Source organism: Pararge aegeria, chromosome 7 (assembly GCF_905163445.1).
Source record: "Pararge aegeria chromosome 7, ilParAegt1.1, whole genome shotgun sequence".
In the NCBI taxonomy this organism is placed as follows: domain Eukaryota; kingdom Metazoa; phylum Arthropoda; class Insecta; order Lepidoptera; family Nymphalidae; genus Pararge; species Pararge aegeria.
In genome coordinates this window covers 6,706,592-6,724,567 of record NC_053186.1, presented here as the reverse complement: position 1 = coordinate 6,724,567, position 17,976 = coordinate 6,706,592, and the positions used below count along the sequence as shown (strand labels likewise).

Below are 17,976 nucleotides of genomic sequence, written 5' to 3'. Positions count from 1 at the left end.
GGCCCTGCCGAGTGCCAGACTGAAGCCTTAGACATACAGCAAAAACATAATTCGCATCATTTTGTTAATTCGCTTGCTGATAGCAAATATGATTATTTTTAGAATATGCAATGAAAATGCACAATGGACAAAAGAAAAGTTAACCTGAACCAAGATACTTTCATAATAATCGATTTCTGTTATCGAACACTAACATCGTTTATTATATGAAATCTACATGTCCTGCACTAAAATATACAGATAAATCATAAAATTCACCAATCGCCATGTTTTGTTACGGTTTGACGTAAAGACGTAAGAAAAAGATCACCTACAAAATTTTCGAGTGCACTTTCTATGAAAACGCAACAACCATCTCACCTACATGTAACATGTTCTCATTGAACTCTATAAACACTCAAAATCAGGCAAGTTTTTTAACTAAAATCACCATAATTATGGCTGGGTTATCATAAAATTTGTTTGTCATTATAACCTTTGTTATTGCAGATTCTAGTAAGTTTTAGCCAGTTATCGTCGCGTTATTCAAGTCTATTTAGACATAGGAAGCAAAGCAACGCTAAAAACAAGGATGTCAAAGGGAAAGAGGGTGCAGCAGCTTTGTATGATGCAAGCATTTGCCCGGAGAGTTTTGAGGAGGCCTTGCACCATCTAGATAAGAATGCCGTGGCGGAAATGCGTAATATTGACGTTAGATCGGTTGCAGCGCTTGCTGCAACCTCTAGAAGTGCACTTACACAGGTACCCACCCTACAATCTGCTAAAAAAGTATCTTACATATCCTCAAATTCATTTGAAAAGAATAAAAATGGGTGGTTAGATTCCCCGGCTATCACAGTCGATTTTGGCAGCAGAAACCCCAGAGTGAGCTTTACAGACAACTTCATTGGGCTATTATCGAAGAGTATAAGAGATAATACATTTAAACATAGCATACAAGTTCGAGGTTTCAAGACTGAAAGAGGTATACATGCAGACTTGAAGAGAAACCCCAACCTTATTAATAGACTGCGTAAGTTTTTGGGTCAGTATTTTACAAACTATTAAGATCAGCACCAGTACTCCTATATCAAAAGCATGTTCCAATTATGTAACCTGTTTGCTCATGAATTAAATGATTATAGTGTGATGGGTAAGTGTTGTTATTGGCTACATTTATGGTGTCTGTGCATATTACCCAATACTTGAATAACTCACTATAGCAATAATCTTATTGCTATTCTTCAATACATCTTTAATTATAGGATTTACTTCATTGTCATTCTGCAGGTAAACATGCATAATCTTTATCATGTGTTGTGCATTCAGAATCTTCCTTCTGCAAGATTAGCTAAACTAGCTATCACACAGAAGGTTAGACTTCTGGTCAGACTTCACAGTTTTTAATATAAAACTGTAATTTGAAAATAATACTGCTTTAGGCGATTGTAGCAAGCTCTGCTTTACTTAATTAAAATGTTGCTCTCTTACAATTATGTACTTACATTTGGGCATCAAAACCTGCTAACAACAGAAGTGTAACGGACCCTATTTACCTTGTTTTAATGCGTAAGTTTGTCAACAGCAGGTATTGTTCCTAGAAGATGAAAAATCTATAGTACAGAATTTGTAACATCAGAACTACCTACCCCTTGTCTATTTACATTTCAATATTGCTGGTTTTAACTTAGGTAGAAACATAGACAAAACTCAATGGATGATATGGAATAAACAAAAAGTGTAAATGAAAATTGAGCACAACTTATTTATGCTATGCATTATATTTCATTATATTGCTATTTCTGATTTTAAATACTATCACATCAACCCATTATTGGCCCAGTACACAGCTTGGGTCACCTCCTACATTGAGAAGGGGTGTAGGCCATATTCCACACCTTTGCCAAAATGCATGCATGCAGGTTTCCTCACAATGTTTTCCTTAAAGCATTAAATCAAGTGATTTTTAATTATTTAAAACGCACATAACTAAGAAAAGTTAGAGGTGCTAAGTGAATTCACCACTTTAATGTGCTATTACCAAAACATATAAATCTTACGCCATTTTATACTATGATTGTTGTTTACTCTAAGAAAGTTCCACCTTCTTATTGTCAAAGTAAATATAAATGGGACAATTGCCATTTATATTTACCATCTTCCGACAATGTCCATTTGTACATTGACATGATACTGGCATCAACACACATTGTATCCAAGTTGTAGGGCATTTATTGATTGACAATATATAAATAAACTAATGGGAACTAGCAAAAGTGGGAAAAGAGAATCTTTCTAAATATCTTTTTGTTAAAATTGTAAAATAATGCAGGTTCTCCAAAGCATTTTGGTTACATAGTATGAGACTGAAGAACTGCAAATTTAAATTCATGAAACCTTTCAAAAATGATTATTCAAGAAAGAGCAATCTATTCTTAACATTTTATTTGTTAATCATAAATGCAAAATCATAAGCAATGTTACATATCAATAATTCTGTGTTATTAATAGGGATGATTTTTGTTTCCAGGTCTAAATGTGTCAGAGTCAACAGACAAACAGACTAATTTAGGCCCAGATGTGGCACCAAGGCTAGAAAAGCTTCTCAACGAGCACACTTTGCTTACCCACCAACAGAAGGATAAGATTAAGATCGCTTTTGCCGAGGGATATTTAGCAGGTTTGTAAATAATTCTTACCTTATTATATCTATTTACCACTTCATAGATTTCATTGCTGTTTCTCTTCATCTTTGTCTTCTTCAAGGGATAAAATCTTGTTAAATGGATTAAAATTGTCTTTCTGTCTAAATAACTGGGTTGATTCTAATTCAAAATGTCATAATATGAAAACTTATATAAGTGTTTTAAACTTACAAAAAAGGAGGAGGTTCTCAAGTCAATTGTATTTTTTTTTTCCTGGTCAGGCTCGGAGGAAGAGTTTCCAAATTTAAATTCAAATTCGAAAGTGATTTAATCATGTGGACCTTATCACAGGCACTTATGAAGTGTTCATACTTTTAACATGTTACCACGTATGTTTATGCGATGGTGATAACTGCATTCGTTATCTTAAAACTAAAGCTAGGAGGGTTCCAAACGCGCCCTGGTCTAAGAATATCTTCCTCTTCTACGGTTGAGCGCATCACCGTATCACCATTGTACAATCAATTATTTTGCTGGCATATATCAATGATATGTGCTTTACTGGCAGGCTCACACCCAGACAACGTGCGAGGCACCAAGGCGTCGAAATACCTGAAGCTAGTCCAACAGCTACTGACCATAGTGCTGTTCCTGGCCATCTTCGTGAGCCTCATGGCCTCCGTCAGCGGGACAGTTTTCCGGTAACTAAATTGGTTATATGCATTTCGGTCAGCGTTCACATCACCTGTTAGCGATAATCACTGTAGTATATTCGAAATGAGAATATAGAGAGTCCACTTCTTTGTATACTCATTGAGAGTACCGGCGCGCAAGTAAAACAGAATTGGCTAACTCCTGAGTCATGTGAGACTCCAGACTCCCCACACCAGTATTCGGTACCCTGTTCTGTAGTCGAGTTTATGTATATGTTTATGAGTTTCTAGCCCTTATTCATTACACATAGGTTGCTAGTACAATCTAAGTATATATAATAACGTTGATGGCAGTTAGCGATGTTTAGCAGATTATAATCAGTGGATGTGTGTGAACATGCGCAGGATTCAGCTCGGCAACCAGGTGGAAGTCGACCCCGAGGACATCTCGGTCACCTTCGACGACGTCAAGGGCGCGGACGAGGCCAAGCAGGAGTTGAAGGATGTGGTGAGTGTAAAGAGACACTTTCTAAATGCCTCACGCTAAAGTAGTCTTTTAATAGTGTGACATGACCAGATCAGATTTCAGAACGTTGCAAACTTCAATGCCACTTGGCCGCTTGGCATGCTGAAGAGTTTGTTTCTTTTTTGTTTGTTCTAACAAGCTAATCTCTCCAGAACTACCAGTCAGATTTTTTGATCTTGATAGCCCTTTTTTTTGAGGCTTTTAGACCATTTAAAGTTTCACACTCAAGGGGGTTGAATAGGGTACGTAAGTGGTTTTATGTCGCTGGGGACCGACCGAAATGGATGAAAAATAACGCAAGATGTACTGGATTTATTCGTCCTTAGGCTATTAATGAACCATAGCTAGGCACAGCCATCCTCTGTTATACAGGAAAGGATAAAGAGCTATTGCTATTGCTACGCTTTTACAACATGATTCCTAAGGAAATTCTTGACCTACCAATGCATACATTTAAAAAATGTGTAAAAACGCATCTAGTACAGCGAGGTTACTATACATTTGATGAATTCCTCAATGACAAGGTAGAATGGAAGCAGCCAGCCTCGCTCTCATCTCCCGCAAGATAGCAAAATGATTGTAAATGTTGATGTTGGAAAAGAGCAACTACTGAGTTTCTTGCCGGCTCTTCTCGGTAGAATCTGCTTTCCGAACCGGTGGTAGAGTCACACAAACATGCATACTTGACGTTTCAAAAGTGCTTATAAAGTAGGCCTACTTGAAATAAATGAATTTGAATTTGAATTTGAATTTGAATTTGATCTATACTGCTCAATTTCCGGCGGGGGGATATAATTGTTTACCTTATATTTTGTCCTATATGTTTGTTAGAACTTCGCCTTTACTTTCCTGGGGGCCGAGTTAAACTCCTAACACGCACCTCTAAGTTATGTGCTTTGAAGCAATTTACATATCACTTGCTTCGACGAAGAAGGAAAACATAGTGAGGAAACGTGAATGCCTGAGCGTTCTCCGTAATGTTCTCAAACGTGTGTGGAGTTAACCAATCCGTACTGGGCCAGTGTGGATGACTAGGCCAGTGTGGATGTGACTACAGCTTAAACCCTTCTCATTGTGAGTGGAGACCCGCGCCCTGTAGCCGGAAATGGTTTTATATGATGTTATTTTTCCAACTTCTTTGTGGAGAATGCTCGGGGAGGCCTATGCTGCAGAGCAAGACAATCAAATAACCGGTGTCTATTATAAAACGTAATTTTTTGAAATAAGTTAAAATGTAATTTATAAGATTGTTAATAAAGCCTTTTATTATTATTTTTTTTGTTGTCCAACTTCTTTTCTCGTTTTATCTAACATATATATTTGGTATATGTTAACTTGCTAAACTGTTAGGAGTACGGCAGTTATACGTCTCTGTCGGTAGGGCTGTGGTGATGGCTGCACGGCTGGAGCCTTCTATCAGACTTAAAGGCTCTCTGGTCCCCAGGTGGAGTTCCTCAAATCCCCAGAAAAGTTCTCCTCGCTGGGGGGTAAGCTCCCCAAAGGGGTGCTGCTGGTGGGACCCCCGGGTACTGGCAAGACTCTGCTGGCTCGCGCGGTGGCTGGTGAGGCGCGGGTGCCGTTCTTCCACGCCGCGGGGCCCGAGTTTGACGAGATCCTGGTGGGGCAAGGAGCCAGGAGGGTGCGCGATCTGTTCAGTGAGTATTACACTAGCGCTGCATCAATGAACTGGTGGAGTTCCTCTAGTTTCCGAAGAATTTCTTCATTGTATGAGGCTGGAAATTACTATGACAGTGATAGAAACAATAGCAAAGAGATATTTGGTTTTATTTAATACAGAAATTATCATAAGAAAACATGTACCAATCTCCATCGGTTCATTATCATCTGACAAGACAATAACACTGAAATTCTTTATTTGAATTCTGTGACATTGATAAAACCGATGAGGGCGGAATAGTTTGGTACCATATATCAAATTTCAAAACTATCAAATACTCATAAACACCCATTTACAGTTTATTTACAAGCCGGTTTGTTAATATATATATTGTCGAAGAATGTTTTGGCTTATCTACTCGTCCACGCATAATTCCTGTATTCCTGCGGCCAGTGGCGTACCCAAAATTTTTGGTATAACTCATAAAAGGGAAGGATTTTTCAAGTTAATGCGATCTTCCTGCTTTATGCATACCCTGGTCAAAGGTCCTATGCACGCCACTGCCTGCGGCCACGCCTGTATTGATTTTATAGCTGGCTTCCAAATAAAACCTGTATTAATAAACCTCCAAAACAGAAACATTAGCTTGTTAAAAGTTGTATATACTAATTGCAGACAGTATGTGTGCCAGGCTGTGTACTAAAATATTTTAATCCATTCAAGCTGCATGTTGTTCTAGATACACCTGAAGAATGTGCAGAACCGACCTGTAACATTCTCGAAACTAAACGCAAAATTTTCTGTAAAACACATGTTTTATCTTCTGTTTTTTACTTATTCCAGAGGCTGCCAAGGAGCGCGCTCCTTGTGTCATATTCATAGACGAGATAGACTCGGTCGGTGCTAAGCGGACCAATAGTGTACTACATCCATACGCTAATCAGGTAAAAGAACAAGGTTCTTTATTATTCAGTTCAAGGACAATTATTTTTATACCAAGCTCAAAAAAAAAAAAAAACAATCTGTTCTTTTGGTATGCAACGTATTTACCAGCTAGTAATTTGCAGCACGACAGTAATATAAATTGTCGGATAGTTTTATATGTTCGGTATGAGGTTTGCATAAGTTCAAATATGAATTAAACCGTTACTTATAGGTTCCCCAAATATATCCTTCCTTCTTCATTCATCATCATCATATTAACCCATAACCGGCCCGGGTCTCCTTCCACAATGAGAAGGGGTTAAGGCCGCAGTCCAGCCGCAGTCGCAGCCAAGTGCGGATTGGTGGACTTCACACACCTTTAAGATATGATGATGATGCACGATGTCTGAACCAGTTTGATCCAAATTTATAAATACTTTAACTCTTAATTCACATAGGCCAAATTTTATCCCAGAATATATAGAAATATTTTTATATTTTGCCAATTTGGAATGATCATGCATATATATGCACCACCTACCTTTCTTCTGTATTTGTTTTCTTCGCCATTGGTTGCGTGGAAGAAATCGCTATGAAGCGATAAAGCCGCCATATTGTATATTGTACTTTTTGTGGTGTGCAATAAAAGTATATTCATTCATTCATAATTTAAAATAGTTAAAGTAATTGTTTTATTTTCACAGACTATTAATCAACTGCTCTCAGAAATGGACGGTTTCCATCAAAATGAGGGTGTCATTGTACTGGGAGCCACTAATCGCAGGGATGACTTGGATCCAGCTTTGTTAAGACCTGGAAGATTCGATGTTGAGGTATGTTCATTTAAATAAGCATATAGTGGGCACTCTTGATGCCTACATATTAATTTCCATATTTATTAATTTTATTTTTTTATTTTTTTTTATTTATTAGGTTTACTTACAAACACTTACACTAATACAACAGTTTTTAAAATTTAACTATTCTATTTAAGTGTAATGTTTTCTTAAAAGTAAACACAGCATATGAAAATATACAATAACACCATAACATGAAAACAAAAGGTATCGTGAATGAGAATATAATATAATATAATATAATAACAACATATCTCACACACTAATAAATAAATCAAGGTACAGCAAATAAGGGTCAATTGGTCCATGATAAAAATATCTTATCTCTGAACTTATATAACAAGTCAGAGTAAATATCAACTTCAGTGCTAATGTGGTTTAGGGTCTTAAATAATCTTGATATGAGTATAGAAAGTATAGTATTACTGTGTGACGTTTGTTGGTAAACGTTATACACAAGATAGTTGATGACAATTATGACAACATGTCATCATCATCATCCTTAGCCTATAAACGTCCGTTGCTGGGCACAGTCCTCTTCTTATAGGAGAGAGGGTTCTGGAGCATTGACCCACCACGCTGCTTCGTTACAGTCTTACGAGCTTACACTAGCGAGACCGACGGTGCAGTATGCTCATGGATGCAACTAGTATTAATAGTTTTGGGCAGAAAAACCTGTAGATAACAACGTAGCATTTGTAAGGCCCAAAATTAGTTTCTTCAAATTCAAAAATTGATTTCAATTTGAAAAAAATATATTTTCCATCAGCTCATCAATAGATGAACATTTTGTTTTTAATCATGTTTTGTCGTTCACAATGATGTCCAAATAATGAGTAAAAATAATGAAGCTTTTATATTGTAACAAGGAATATTGGGGCCCGGGACTTAGATAATGTCGAAACTCCACTAACTCTAGCTGCACTTCCACCATCATGGTAGTGCACGGTCCTCCTCTCAGAATGAGAAGGTTTGAGTTGATGTAACACACTGGCCCCACTGGCAGGGGCAATTTGGGAATTTATAATTTCTGAATTTTCTCTGGTCTGGTCTCGGGGGAGGCTTCGGCCGCGGCTAGTTACCACCCTACCGACACAGACGCGATTTATTGTTCTAGTGCGATTACGCCAGAGCTTAAAAACCAATTATGGTGGGGCGACGACTACCATATTCTCTAAAAGGTTAGCGTTATCACTTACCACCGGGTGAGATTGCAGTCAAGGGCTAACTTGTAGTGGAATAAAAAAAAAGACTGGAAATATGGAGAACTCTAGGCATGCTGGCTGTCGTACAATGCATTACTTTACCATTCGGTACTGCAATGGTACCCGGACGTATCTTGTATATGTTGTCACCGGTATGAGAGTTATGCGTTTGTCACCAGGTGTCAGTGCCCACGCCGGACTACGGCGGCCGTCTGGAGATACTCCGCCTCTACGTGGCCAGGGTGGCCGCGCAACCGGAGCTAGATGTCGAGGCGCTCGCCAGGGGTACAACAGGCTTCACCGGCGCCGACCTCGAGAGCATGGTCAACCAGGCAGCGCTCAAGTGAGTCCAAACAACTTTTTCAAGTGAAAACTTCTTCAAAAACAATGTGTGACCAAAAAATCATGGAACTCGTGTCACCGAACGCTTTTCATTAGCTATATGTGTCCTTGGGTGAACAAAAATAGTCTCAATAAGTTCAAAGTTTACATAAAACGTAAGCTTATAGAAAAGTCCTATTTTAATATTAAGGATTATGTGTATGATAAAAAAGCTTGGGTATAAATTGCTCCAACTTTATAGCTCAACATTAACTAGACTGTGAGATGGTGATAACAAAAAAAAACCTGACTAAGTTTGATGTGGGCTCTACTTAGACCAGGGCGCGTTTGGAACCCTCCTAGCTTTAGTTTTAAGTTAACGAATACAGTTATCACCATCACTAACATTAGTGTAACATGTTAATTGTATGAACGCTTCATAAGTGCCTGTAATGTAGACCTTCTACATGAATAAAATATATTTGAATTTGAATTTGCGTGGAACTCGCGACATCATCACCGCACGCTTCCTATGAGCTACATGTATACTGTGTATATATTCAAATAGAATTCGTTTTTACTTCTATCGACAATCCCCAAAACTCTGCCCCGCGGTTTTTTTTTATTTCGCTACAAGCTAGCTATTGCAATAACACCTGGTGGTAGGGTGCTAAGATGGTAGGCGGCTTATCTGTTATGTATATTTAATCCATACCTAAAATTGGTTTGTACGCGACGTATTGCCGGAATGCTAAAACGATTGGCGGTACTTCTTTACCTGTAGCGTAGTAACTAGCCACGGCCAAAGCCTGCTATTTGGCGAGATCTGAAAAAATCAAGAAATTATAAATTTTCGATCGAATCCGAGATCTTGAGACCACAACGCTCACTTCGGCGTAGACTATACTATGCTGCTATAAATAGTACATAGTAGTACAGAAAAATTTAAATTCAATTAATATTCCATAGTTTTTTATTTAAAAAAATGACACGGTGACAACCATTTTCAGCTGTTAAGCACAGTGTAATTCTTATTTAAGATCAACTTGTGTCACGGATTATAATGGCAACAGAATTAATTATCAATTAAAGTGTTCTTAACTTACAGTTTGAGGAAATATTTAAATTTAAAATGCATATTATAGAAATATTTAAAAACCGGTAAGATTGCTTAATCCGCCAATTATTGCTATAATAAAAATGTTTTTCATCACCAGGGCAGCAATAGAAGGCGCGAAAGCGGTGACCATGTCGCATCTAGAGGAAGCGCGGGACAAAGTTCTAATGGGGCCGGCAAGACGCTCCAAATTACCTGATGATGAGGCCAACGCCATCACAGCATGCCACGAGGGTGGGCATGCGGTCGTTGCATTCTATACTAAGGTACTGTGATGTCCCTTAAACTATGAATGAATGAATGAATGAATATACTTTCATTGTACACAACACAGAAAACTAAAAAAAAAATGCAAATACAAAAGATGGAAGGTACAATTTTGCGGCCTTATCGCTACATAGCGACCTCTTTCTTCTTTTCCACATAGTTTAAATGGAATTTTAGTGGATGATAGATGAAAAAAATAAAAATTCGGGGTTTATTTTTTAATAAAAAATTCATACAAAAAAGGTGTCACATGATAATACAATGACAAAAAACCACACCTTATGGCAAGAATCATAGACTAGTAACGCTATATGTGTTGCCTAGTGAAAATCGTTTGGTGAAAGGTTTATTAGTGCGTTACCTACTTAGGAATTGCCTTGATCGTTAATGAAAATGGGTATTACTCTCAGTCCTTTCAACTAACTCTATGCCAAAAATCAATTCGATTGGTTCGTCAATTAGGGCGTAAAAGAAGGACAAACACTTGCACTTGAGTTTCTTTCAAATTTAGTGGCATTACACTAAGAGAGAGATAGAGTAGTAGAGTTTAAAAAAAAAAACATTCCTAAGGGGGTGAGATTGGAAGATAAAACTGTTTTTAAAGCTTTTCAAGAGACATTAAAATATGCAGTTAGTTTTTTAATCTTTTATAGGGTCAATATTTTTAACAAGGGTTCCCTTTTGGAATAAATAGAATGCTGTTATTTGGAAGTATAATAATCTAATATTATAATAAACGTGAAGAAACATCCTCATCATACTACAATCTACTGAGGTCACCAGTCCGTCTGCCCTTGGGAGAGGCTTTTAGTCCATCAGTGGACTTTTATAGGTTATTGATAAATTTCTTTTACGAATTATACGAGAGGGAGTTAGGGCAAAGAACCACCATGCTTCATCAATTTAGTTTGAAAGTGCTTAACATTTGCAAATTTAGTACAATATTAAAAGTGGTTTGAATTGCTTAACACTTGCAAATTTAGTACAGTATTAAAAGTAGTTTGAAATGCTTAACACTTGCAAATTTAGTACAATATTAAAAGTGATTTGAAGTGCTTAACACTTGCAAATTTAGTACAGTATTAAAAGTAGTTTGAAATGCTTAACACTTGCAAATTTAGTACAATATTAAAAGTGATTTGAAGTGCTTAACACTTGCAAATTTAGTACAATATTAAAAGTTATTTGAAGTGCTTAACACTTGCAAATTTAGTACTATATTAAAAGTGGTTTAAAGTGCTTAACACTTGCAAATATAGTACAATATTAAAAATGATTTGAAGTGCTTAACACTTGCAAATTTAGTACAATATTAAAAGTGGTTTTAAGTGCTTAACACTTGCAAATTTAGTTTTTGGTTTTTCCAGGATTCCCATCCACTACACAAGGTCACAATCATACCCCGGGGGCCCTCGCTGGGCCATACCGCATACATACCTGCCAAAGAAAGGTAATTTTTTCTTGTTTCACAAATTTAGAACATATACCTTTTCGGCCGCGACTCCGTTCTTTAGTTTTTCGTGAATCCTGCGAGAACCGTATATTTGTTCGAGATAAAAGGCCTTTGTGTTAATCTAGGATATAATCTATCTCCATCCTAACAAACTTACGTATTATTATACACTAGCGGATGCACCCGAATTGTTTGTAGTTTTGAAGTTAAAACTTCTTTCTCGTCATCATCGTCACCGAACGCTTTCCATGAGCAGATGGCGCTGGGGTCCGCTAGTATTTATATAAATAAATAAATATACAAACATTGCCATCTAGGTCCAATGTTAGTGTACCTTGTGTTATTGGTAATGAATATTGTTATGAATATGTATACTGTCTATATATTTATATAAATAAATAAATATACTTTACGACATTACAAACAGCCATCTAGGTCCAATGTTAGCGTACGTTGTGTAATAAGATGAATATTTATATGAATAATATACATAAATACCTATAACATACAGATAAACACACAGACTGAAAAACATTAATGTTCATCACGTAAACATTTTTCAGTACCACTACTGTAATCGAACCCACAGCCTTAAATTTAGAAAACAGGGTCGCTGCCCACTGCGCCAATTCGCTGCCAACATAGATTTTATTTCACTTTTATAAGTATTTATAATAGGATAATGATAATTTTAAAATCTGTAAGTTTGTTACATAAAAGTCATACGTACTCCACGAAAGTGTTAACTACAAAACTATCGCTGCTGAAACTCACTTACATGCAATATATACTCTACTCCCTCTAACATTTCTTATTATGGAAACAATCTTTTCATTATATTTGAGTATATTAGGCCAAGAGGCGTAAATATGAAAACCTGGATAGCAGCTTCATTTTTGTGCCTTTTGGTGTAGAGACTTTGGGACCGTGGGGTCCGGAGGCAAGAGCCCTTTTCAAAGAATTATCGAAAAGGGTTATCGAGTCTACCGGTGATCCTAGAGCGGGCAGTTACCTTGGCCAACGAATTAGTTTGGCCATCCAGAGGGGAAATGCTGCCAGCATCTTAGGAACTGTGCCTCGCTGCTGTGGTTTCGAGGACGTTTTAGATTTTATTTAGTTTTTAAATAGTTTATTTTAGGTTATAGTTATGTATTAATAAAAATTGAATCTTAAAGTAAAATTGCATATTAGTATAAAGTGCATGTTAAAAAGATACTATATATTATTTATTCAATAAAAATTTTAAAACCCCCCAATCCACTGGCACACAGCCTACTGACTGTGAAAAGAACCAGAATCTGAAGCGGACAGAAGTGCTCGATACTTTACAGACTTGAGGACACTGGCCCTCATAATTGTCAAAAGTCAATAAGAACTTCAAAAAATCTACTTAGAGTCTATCAACTGATTGTAGATGACAAAAAAAAAATTAAATTTTGATTTCAACGAATTAGTCGGGCAATCCAAACGGGTAATGCTGCCAGCATCTTAGGAACTGTGCCTCGCTGCGGTGGTTTCCAAGACGTTTTAGATTTTATTCAATAAAAAAAGACGTTTATTCGACTGACAAATACAAAAATAAACTAATATACATTTAATTAAAGAAAATATAAATTTTTAAATAAGCACAATAATAAATATTATAATGGCGTAACAGAAACGCAATCGGGTTTATCCGTTCACCGTTCGGTAATCATCGTTAGGTTCTCGGAATTATGAGTAGTTAAGTATTTTTACCGCAGTGTGGTGACGGCAGACGGTGTCATACGAGGCGAATAAGGGAATATAACGGAGAGCTACTATTACCATCTACTGTGATCACCAATCTGCCTGCCCAGTGCGGTGATTATAGGCATAGCCTCTAGTTGGGAGAGTCCTTTAACCCAGCAGTGAACTGTAATAGGCTGTTGATGATGATGATGAAGTATTTTTAAAGCTACGTACGAAATATTATGGATGAGTGAGGGTAGTCTTAAAAAAAATATAGTAATATAAAAGTATGTTTTAATATTCCTTAACATCTTTAAAACAAACTCACCTTGCATTTGTCCCGCAGATACCATGTAACCAAGCAACAGTTGCTCGCAATGATGGACACCATGATGGGGGGAAGGGCAGCGGAGGAGATTGTCTTTGGACCTGATAAAATTACCTCCGGTAAGTATGTACCAATACTGTTTTCTTTTTTTGAAGCAATTTAAATATCACTTGCTTGAACAGTGAAAAACTGAAATTTTTCTTAAATTTTGATGAAATTTTGTGCATATATTGCAAAGTTCGAATTCAAGCAACCTCTAACTTTTCAAAGTTATGTGCGTTTGACATTAAAATATCACTTACTTCTACGGTGAAGTAAAATATCGTAAGGTAACCTGCATGCCTGAGAGTTCTCCATAATTTTTCTCAAAGGTGTGTGGTGTCATCCGCACTGAACCAACGTTGTAGACTAAGGCCTTAACCCCTTCTCATTGTGGGAGGAGACCTGTGGTTTGAAGTTGGCCGGTAATAGGTTGATATGATGATAATCTTTATGTATGGGAACTAATCGGTATTAGGAATATGCCATGGAAAATTTATTTAAGTCTTAATTTTATAATTATGGTCTCTTAATTTCAGGAGCCTCATCAGATCTGAAGCAGGCCACGTCGATCGCGTGCCACATGGTGCGCGAGTGGGGTATGAGTGAAAAGGTGGGGCTCCGTACCATGGATTCCCCACGCACCTCACCCGAACAACTCGGACCGTACACCAATGAGCTGGTGAGTGTACTCTACCGGTGACAGTCACCTGGTACATTGTGATTCTTGCACGAAAAGCGGAAATTTTTATTTGCTAATTCCATAGAGCATACAATTACAAAACGAAAATTCCCGCGTGTCAAGATGAAACCAGTACGGAATAATAATGTTATTAGTTGATATAGGATCCGAGACTACTGAATCGGTTTTTTTTTTAATTTATTACAAATAGAAAGCTAAACTATCGTGAAGTAACATACGCTATAATTAAACATTTAAGAAAATTGTAATAATGTAACAGAAGTAGTAGCATTAGCAAATGTTGTCTATAAAATTCATTATTTGTCGTGAACTGAGAAAACTATTGTTTATACATAAAAGTTTTAACAAATGCCGCGGGCACCGTCAGTATTGCCGGGGATTTTTGTTGGTTATAATTATATAAGTACTTTATCAACTAATTAATTTTATAAGGTAATGTTGCTACTTTGGTTACATTATTAAAAAATAGGTTAAGGTTCTCTAATTTAAAAATGAATGATATCCTATGTTTTTCCTGACAATTTAGCTTTCTTTTAGTCGAAAAATGGTTAAAATCGGTCCAGTACTATTTGAGCCTATTCGGTACAAACAAAAAAAGAAAAAAATTAATCAAATTGTAAAGTGAGAAAACTATGCGTCTTTCACACTCATTCTATTATTTCTAAATGCGATTGGATTCTAGATGCATTCTAGATCCCACACTCAGGAGTTATTCTAAATTACGCTTGGTATTTGGCCCGTAACGAAAACTTAAAAAGACATTGCACTCCCCTGACCTGAACATTCCTAACTTCCTAATCCTAAATAATATTATAAATGCGAATACATTTTCGCTTTGTTTGTAAGCGAAACATTCTTTGTCCCTCCGCTCTAACTATGCAACCAAACAATATGATTATTGGCATGGAGTTAAAAAGACGCAAGAAGTAACATAGGGTACTTTTTATCACGGGAATAAAAGGTCCCCACGGTATTTGTAAAAATCCGTAATAAACGAGTGCATCAACTAGTATTTATTATAATTGCGATTTGCAGGTGGACGCGGAAATCAAGAAAATCCTGTCGGAGAGCTACGAGCGGGCCAAAGCAATCCTGCGCGCTCACGCTAAAGAGCACAAGGCACTCTCAGACGCCTTGCTCAAGTGAGTACGTCATCCCCACCTCTAAAAGTAGTGTTGTTCTTTTCACAGTGTTTGATGTAGAAAATCACAGCACTATTTTTAGACGTCGACTGTCATAGTTAGCCAATTAGTCTCGGAAAAAGCTCTTATACTTACATCCGAACGTGCTGTTTGGTATACAGGTGTAATCCTAAAATAAATAATTAATATTTTAAATGCTAAAGTGAGTTTGTTTGTTGGTTTTTCTTTCCTTCAAGTTTCAAGCAACAAGCACCCAATCATCTTGATTTTTGGCATAGAAATGACGGAGAGTAAAAGGCTACTTTATATTCCCGGTTAAATATAAGGTTCCCACGGCATTAAAAAGAGCCGTAATAAACGCAGACAAAGAACAGTTTGTAATATTATAAACGTAAAACGTGTTTGTTTTTTGCCATTCCTGAACACCCTGTATAATCAACCTATATCTACTTGATTTTTGGCATTGAGTTAGACAGCATAGGACTTTGTTTAAAAATCGCATATTTAAAAAAATACAAGTGGCATCTCAATGCAGATCCCTATCACCTTTTGAGATCACGCGTGCCCTGTACGAAGCACGTCGTATCAGTAGCCTTAGGACAGAACTTATTATTTTGTTTTAGAGTCGCAAATCGTGTACTTAATGTTTTTTTTCTTTTACATCATCGTTTAATGTTCCGTCAAAATTCCTAGCTAAATTATAGACAAATTCGAGCATTAAAACAATTAATATAAGATCTATTTTACTCCGATGTTCAAGTAAATCCATACTCGAAAAGGACTCCTCGATTCCGAGCGAGTAAATCTCTTGCTAAGCCACTTCACATAAATAAACCGTGTAATCCCTTTACAGATACGAGACCCTAGACGCTGACGATATAAAGGCGATAATGAATGGCGATAAGCTGAAGTCTGACAAGCAGCGTGTCAGCAAAGAAGCGCCCGCCAACCAGGGATCACCCGTTGGCACGGGCCTGCTCGGGCAACCGGTGCCCGCGCCCGCCTAGTCACGCGGTTATTAGGTGAGTACCTTAACATTATGACCTCCTGTACCTTTACCCAACGTATATATATGTATATATATATATATATATATATATATATATACATATATAATACGTATATATATATAGCTTTTTTCTTACTTTTCTTTTAAGTTAACAATCTTCTCACTACTTTTATTGTAATGAAACATAAAAAAATGATAATAACATACATTCATAAACAACATTTATTATAATTTCGTTTGTAATAACTTATTTATGTTTTAAGACGGCCGATTCTGGGTACAAGGCCAATGAAATTTTTTATGCATAATATATACTTATAATACATATAAACACCCGAACACTGAAAAACATTCATGTTCATCACACAACATTTTCATTCGCAGTTCTGAATCGAAATCACGGGCTTCGACTCGAGCAAGCCACTGTTCACTGGGCCAATCGGCCAACAATACCCCATCCACCTCACGGCTAGCATGGGCAGGAAAGAATTATTTCCTTCGGGAAAGGATGTAAATTTAACTTTTCCTACAGCATTATAAACTCAGAGCGTTGGCGCACAAGTGGGAATAAACTTCTCCCATTCCATGTTCCCGTGCTTTAGCAGATAGATGGATATGTCTATTCCAGTCAGGGGATATAATCGGGGGATACATATATATTTTGTGTCCTGCATGTGCTAGCCCTGCTGTGCCATAATAACCCCAACCCTATACTTGTACCATAATTATGTACCCCATCGTCTTAGTTAGCCCTTTTCCAACTAGCCTCTATGTGTATTTCATGTCTCAAGGTTATAGTTTGTTTTCAGTGTTTTATATTGTTTCGTTACAGATTAAACTGGCTTCCTTACCGGCTGTGGAACAGCAAACTGTCCCCTGTCTCGAACTGTACAAACATATTATAGAAAGAGGAGCAAAGTGATTTTGAAAATTTTGCAGGTAGCGCCTAACACATTGTTATCCTATAACAAAATTTTTCGATGATACAAAATAAGTATAACACGTTCAAAATGTTGTTTCTTTTAAGTAGAGGTTTTTTTTTTCTGTAAAATATATTTTTATATTTATGTTCAAATATTATTAAAAATGAAACTGTCATAATTAAACTAGTTAAATGATTGCTGTTCTTTAATTTCATCAACCTGCTAATTATAGGGCAAAGTCAAAGTCAAAGTCAAAAATATCTTTATTCAAGTAGGCCCACAGGTGGCACTTTTGATGCGTACATAAGAATTACACGGTAGTGAGATGATGGCGATAACCACATTCGTAAACTTAAAACTAAAGCTACGAGGGTTCCAAACGCGTCCCGGTCTAAGAAGAAGCCCACAACAAACTTAGCCGGGCTTCAGGGCATGCTAATAAATTGCGTCCCATCATTGAAAAAATAGCCCAATTAATATATTAGTGAAATAATATTTAGTTATAATTTGAAATCAACATTAATCTTTTAAATAACCGTATTTTAATTCTGTCCTTC

The 17,976-nt window shown here is 36.8% G+C and overlaps 1 protein-coding gene across 2 annotated transcripts; it reads left to right on the top strand.

The window, feature by feature from the left end:
* Positions 1-245: 245 nt before the first annotated feature.
* Positions 246-17,452, top strand: LOC120625164 (ATP-dependent zinc metalloprotease YME1L). Of its 2 annotated transcripts, none has more exons than XM_039892136.1 (16): positions 246-407; positions 490-1,012; positions 2,510-2,659; positions 3,193-3,325; positions 3,683-3,785; positions 5,248-5,458; positions 6,265-6,365; positions 7,050-7,178; positions 8,587-8,750; positions 9,946-10,111; positions 11,480-11,562; positions 13,622-13,722; positions 14,182-14,324; positions 15,381-15,487; positions 16,341-16,509; positions 17,329-17,452. In XM_039892136.1, exons 1-15 carry the CDS (start codon positions 372-374, stop codon positions 16,492-16,494), a joined length of 2,304 nt encoding a protein of 767 aa, XP_039748070.1. In that variant the 5' UTR covers positions 246-371; the 3' UTR covers positions 16,495-16,509; positions 17,329-17,452. The 2 variants fall into 2 exon arrangements, with proteins under 2 accessions (XP_039748070.1, XP_039748069.1); XM_039892135.1 differs by having other exon boundaries at positions 490-1,024.
* Positions 17,453-17,976: the final 524 nt, after the last annotated feature.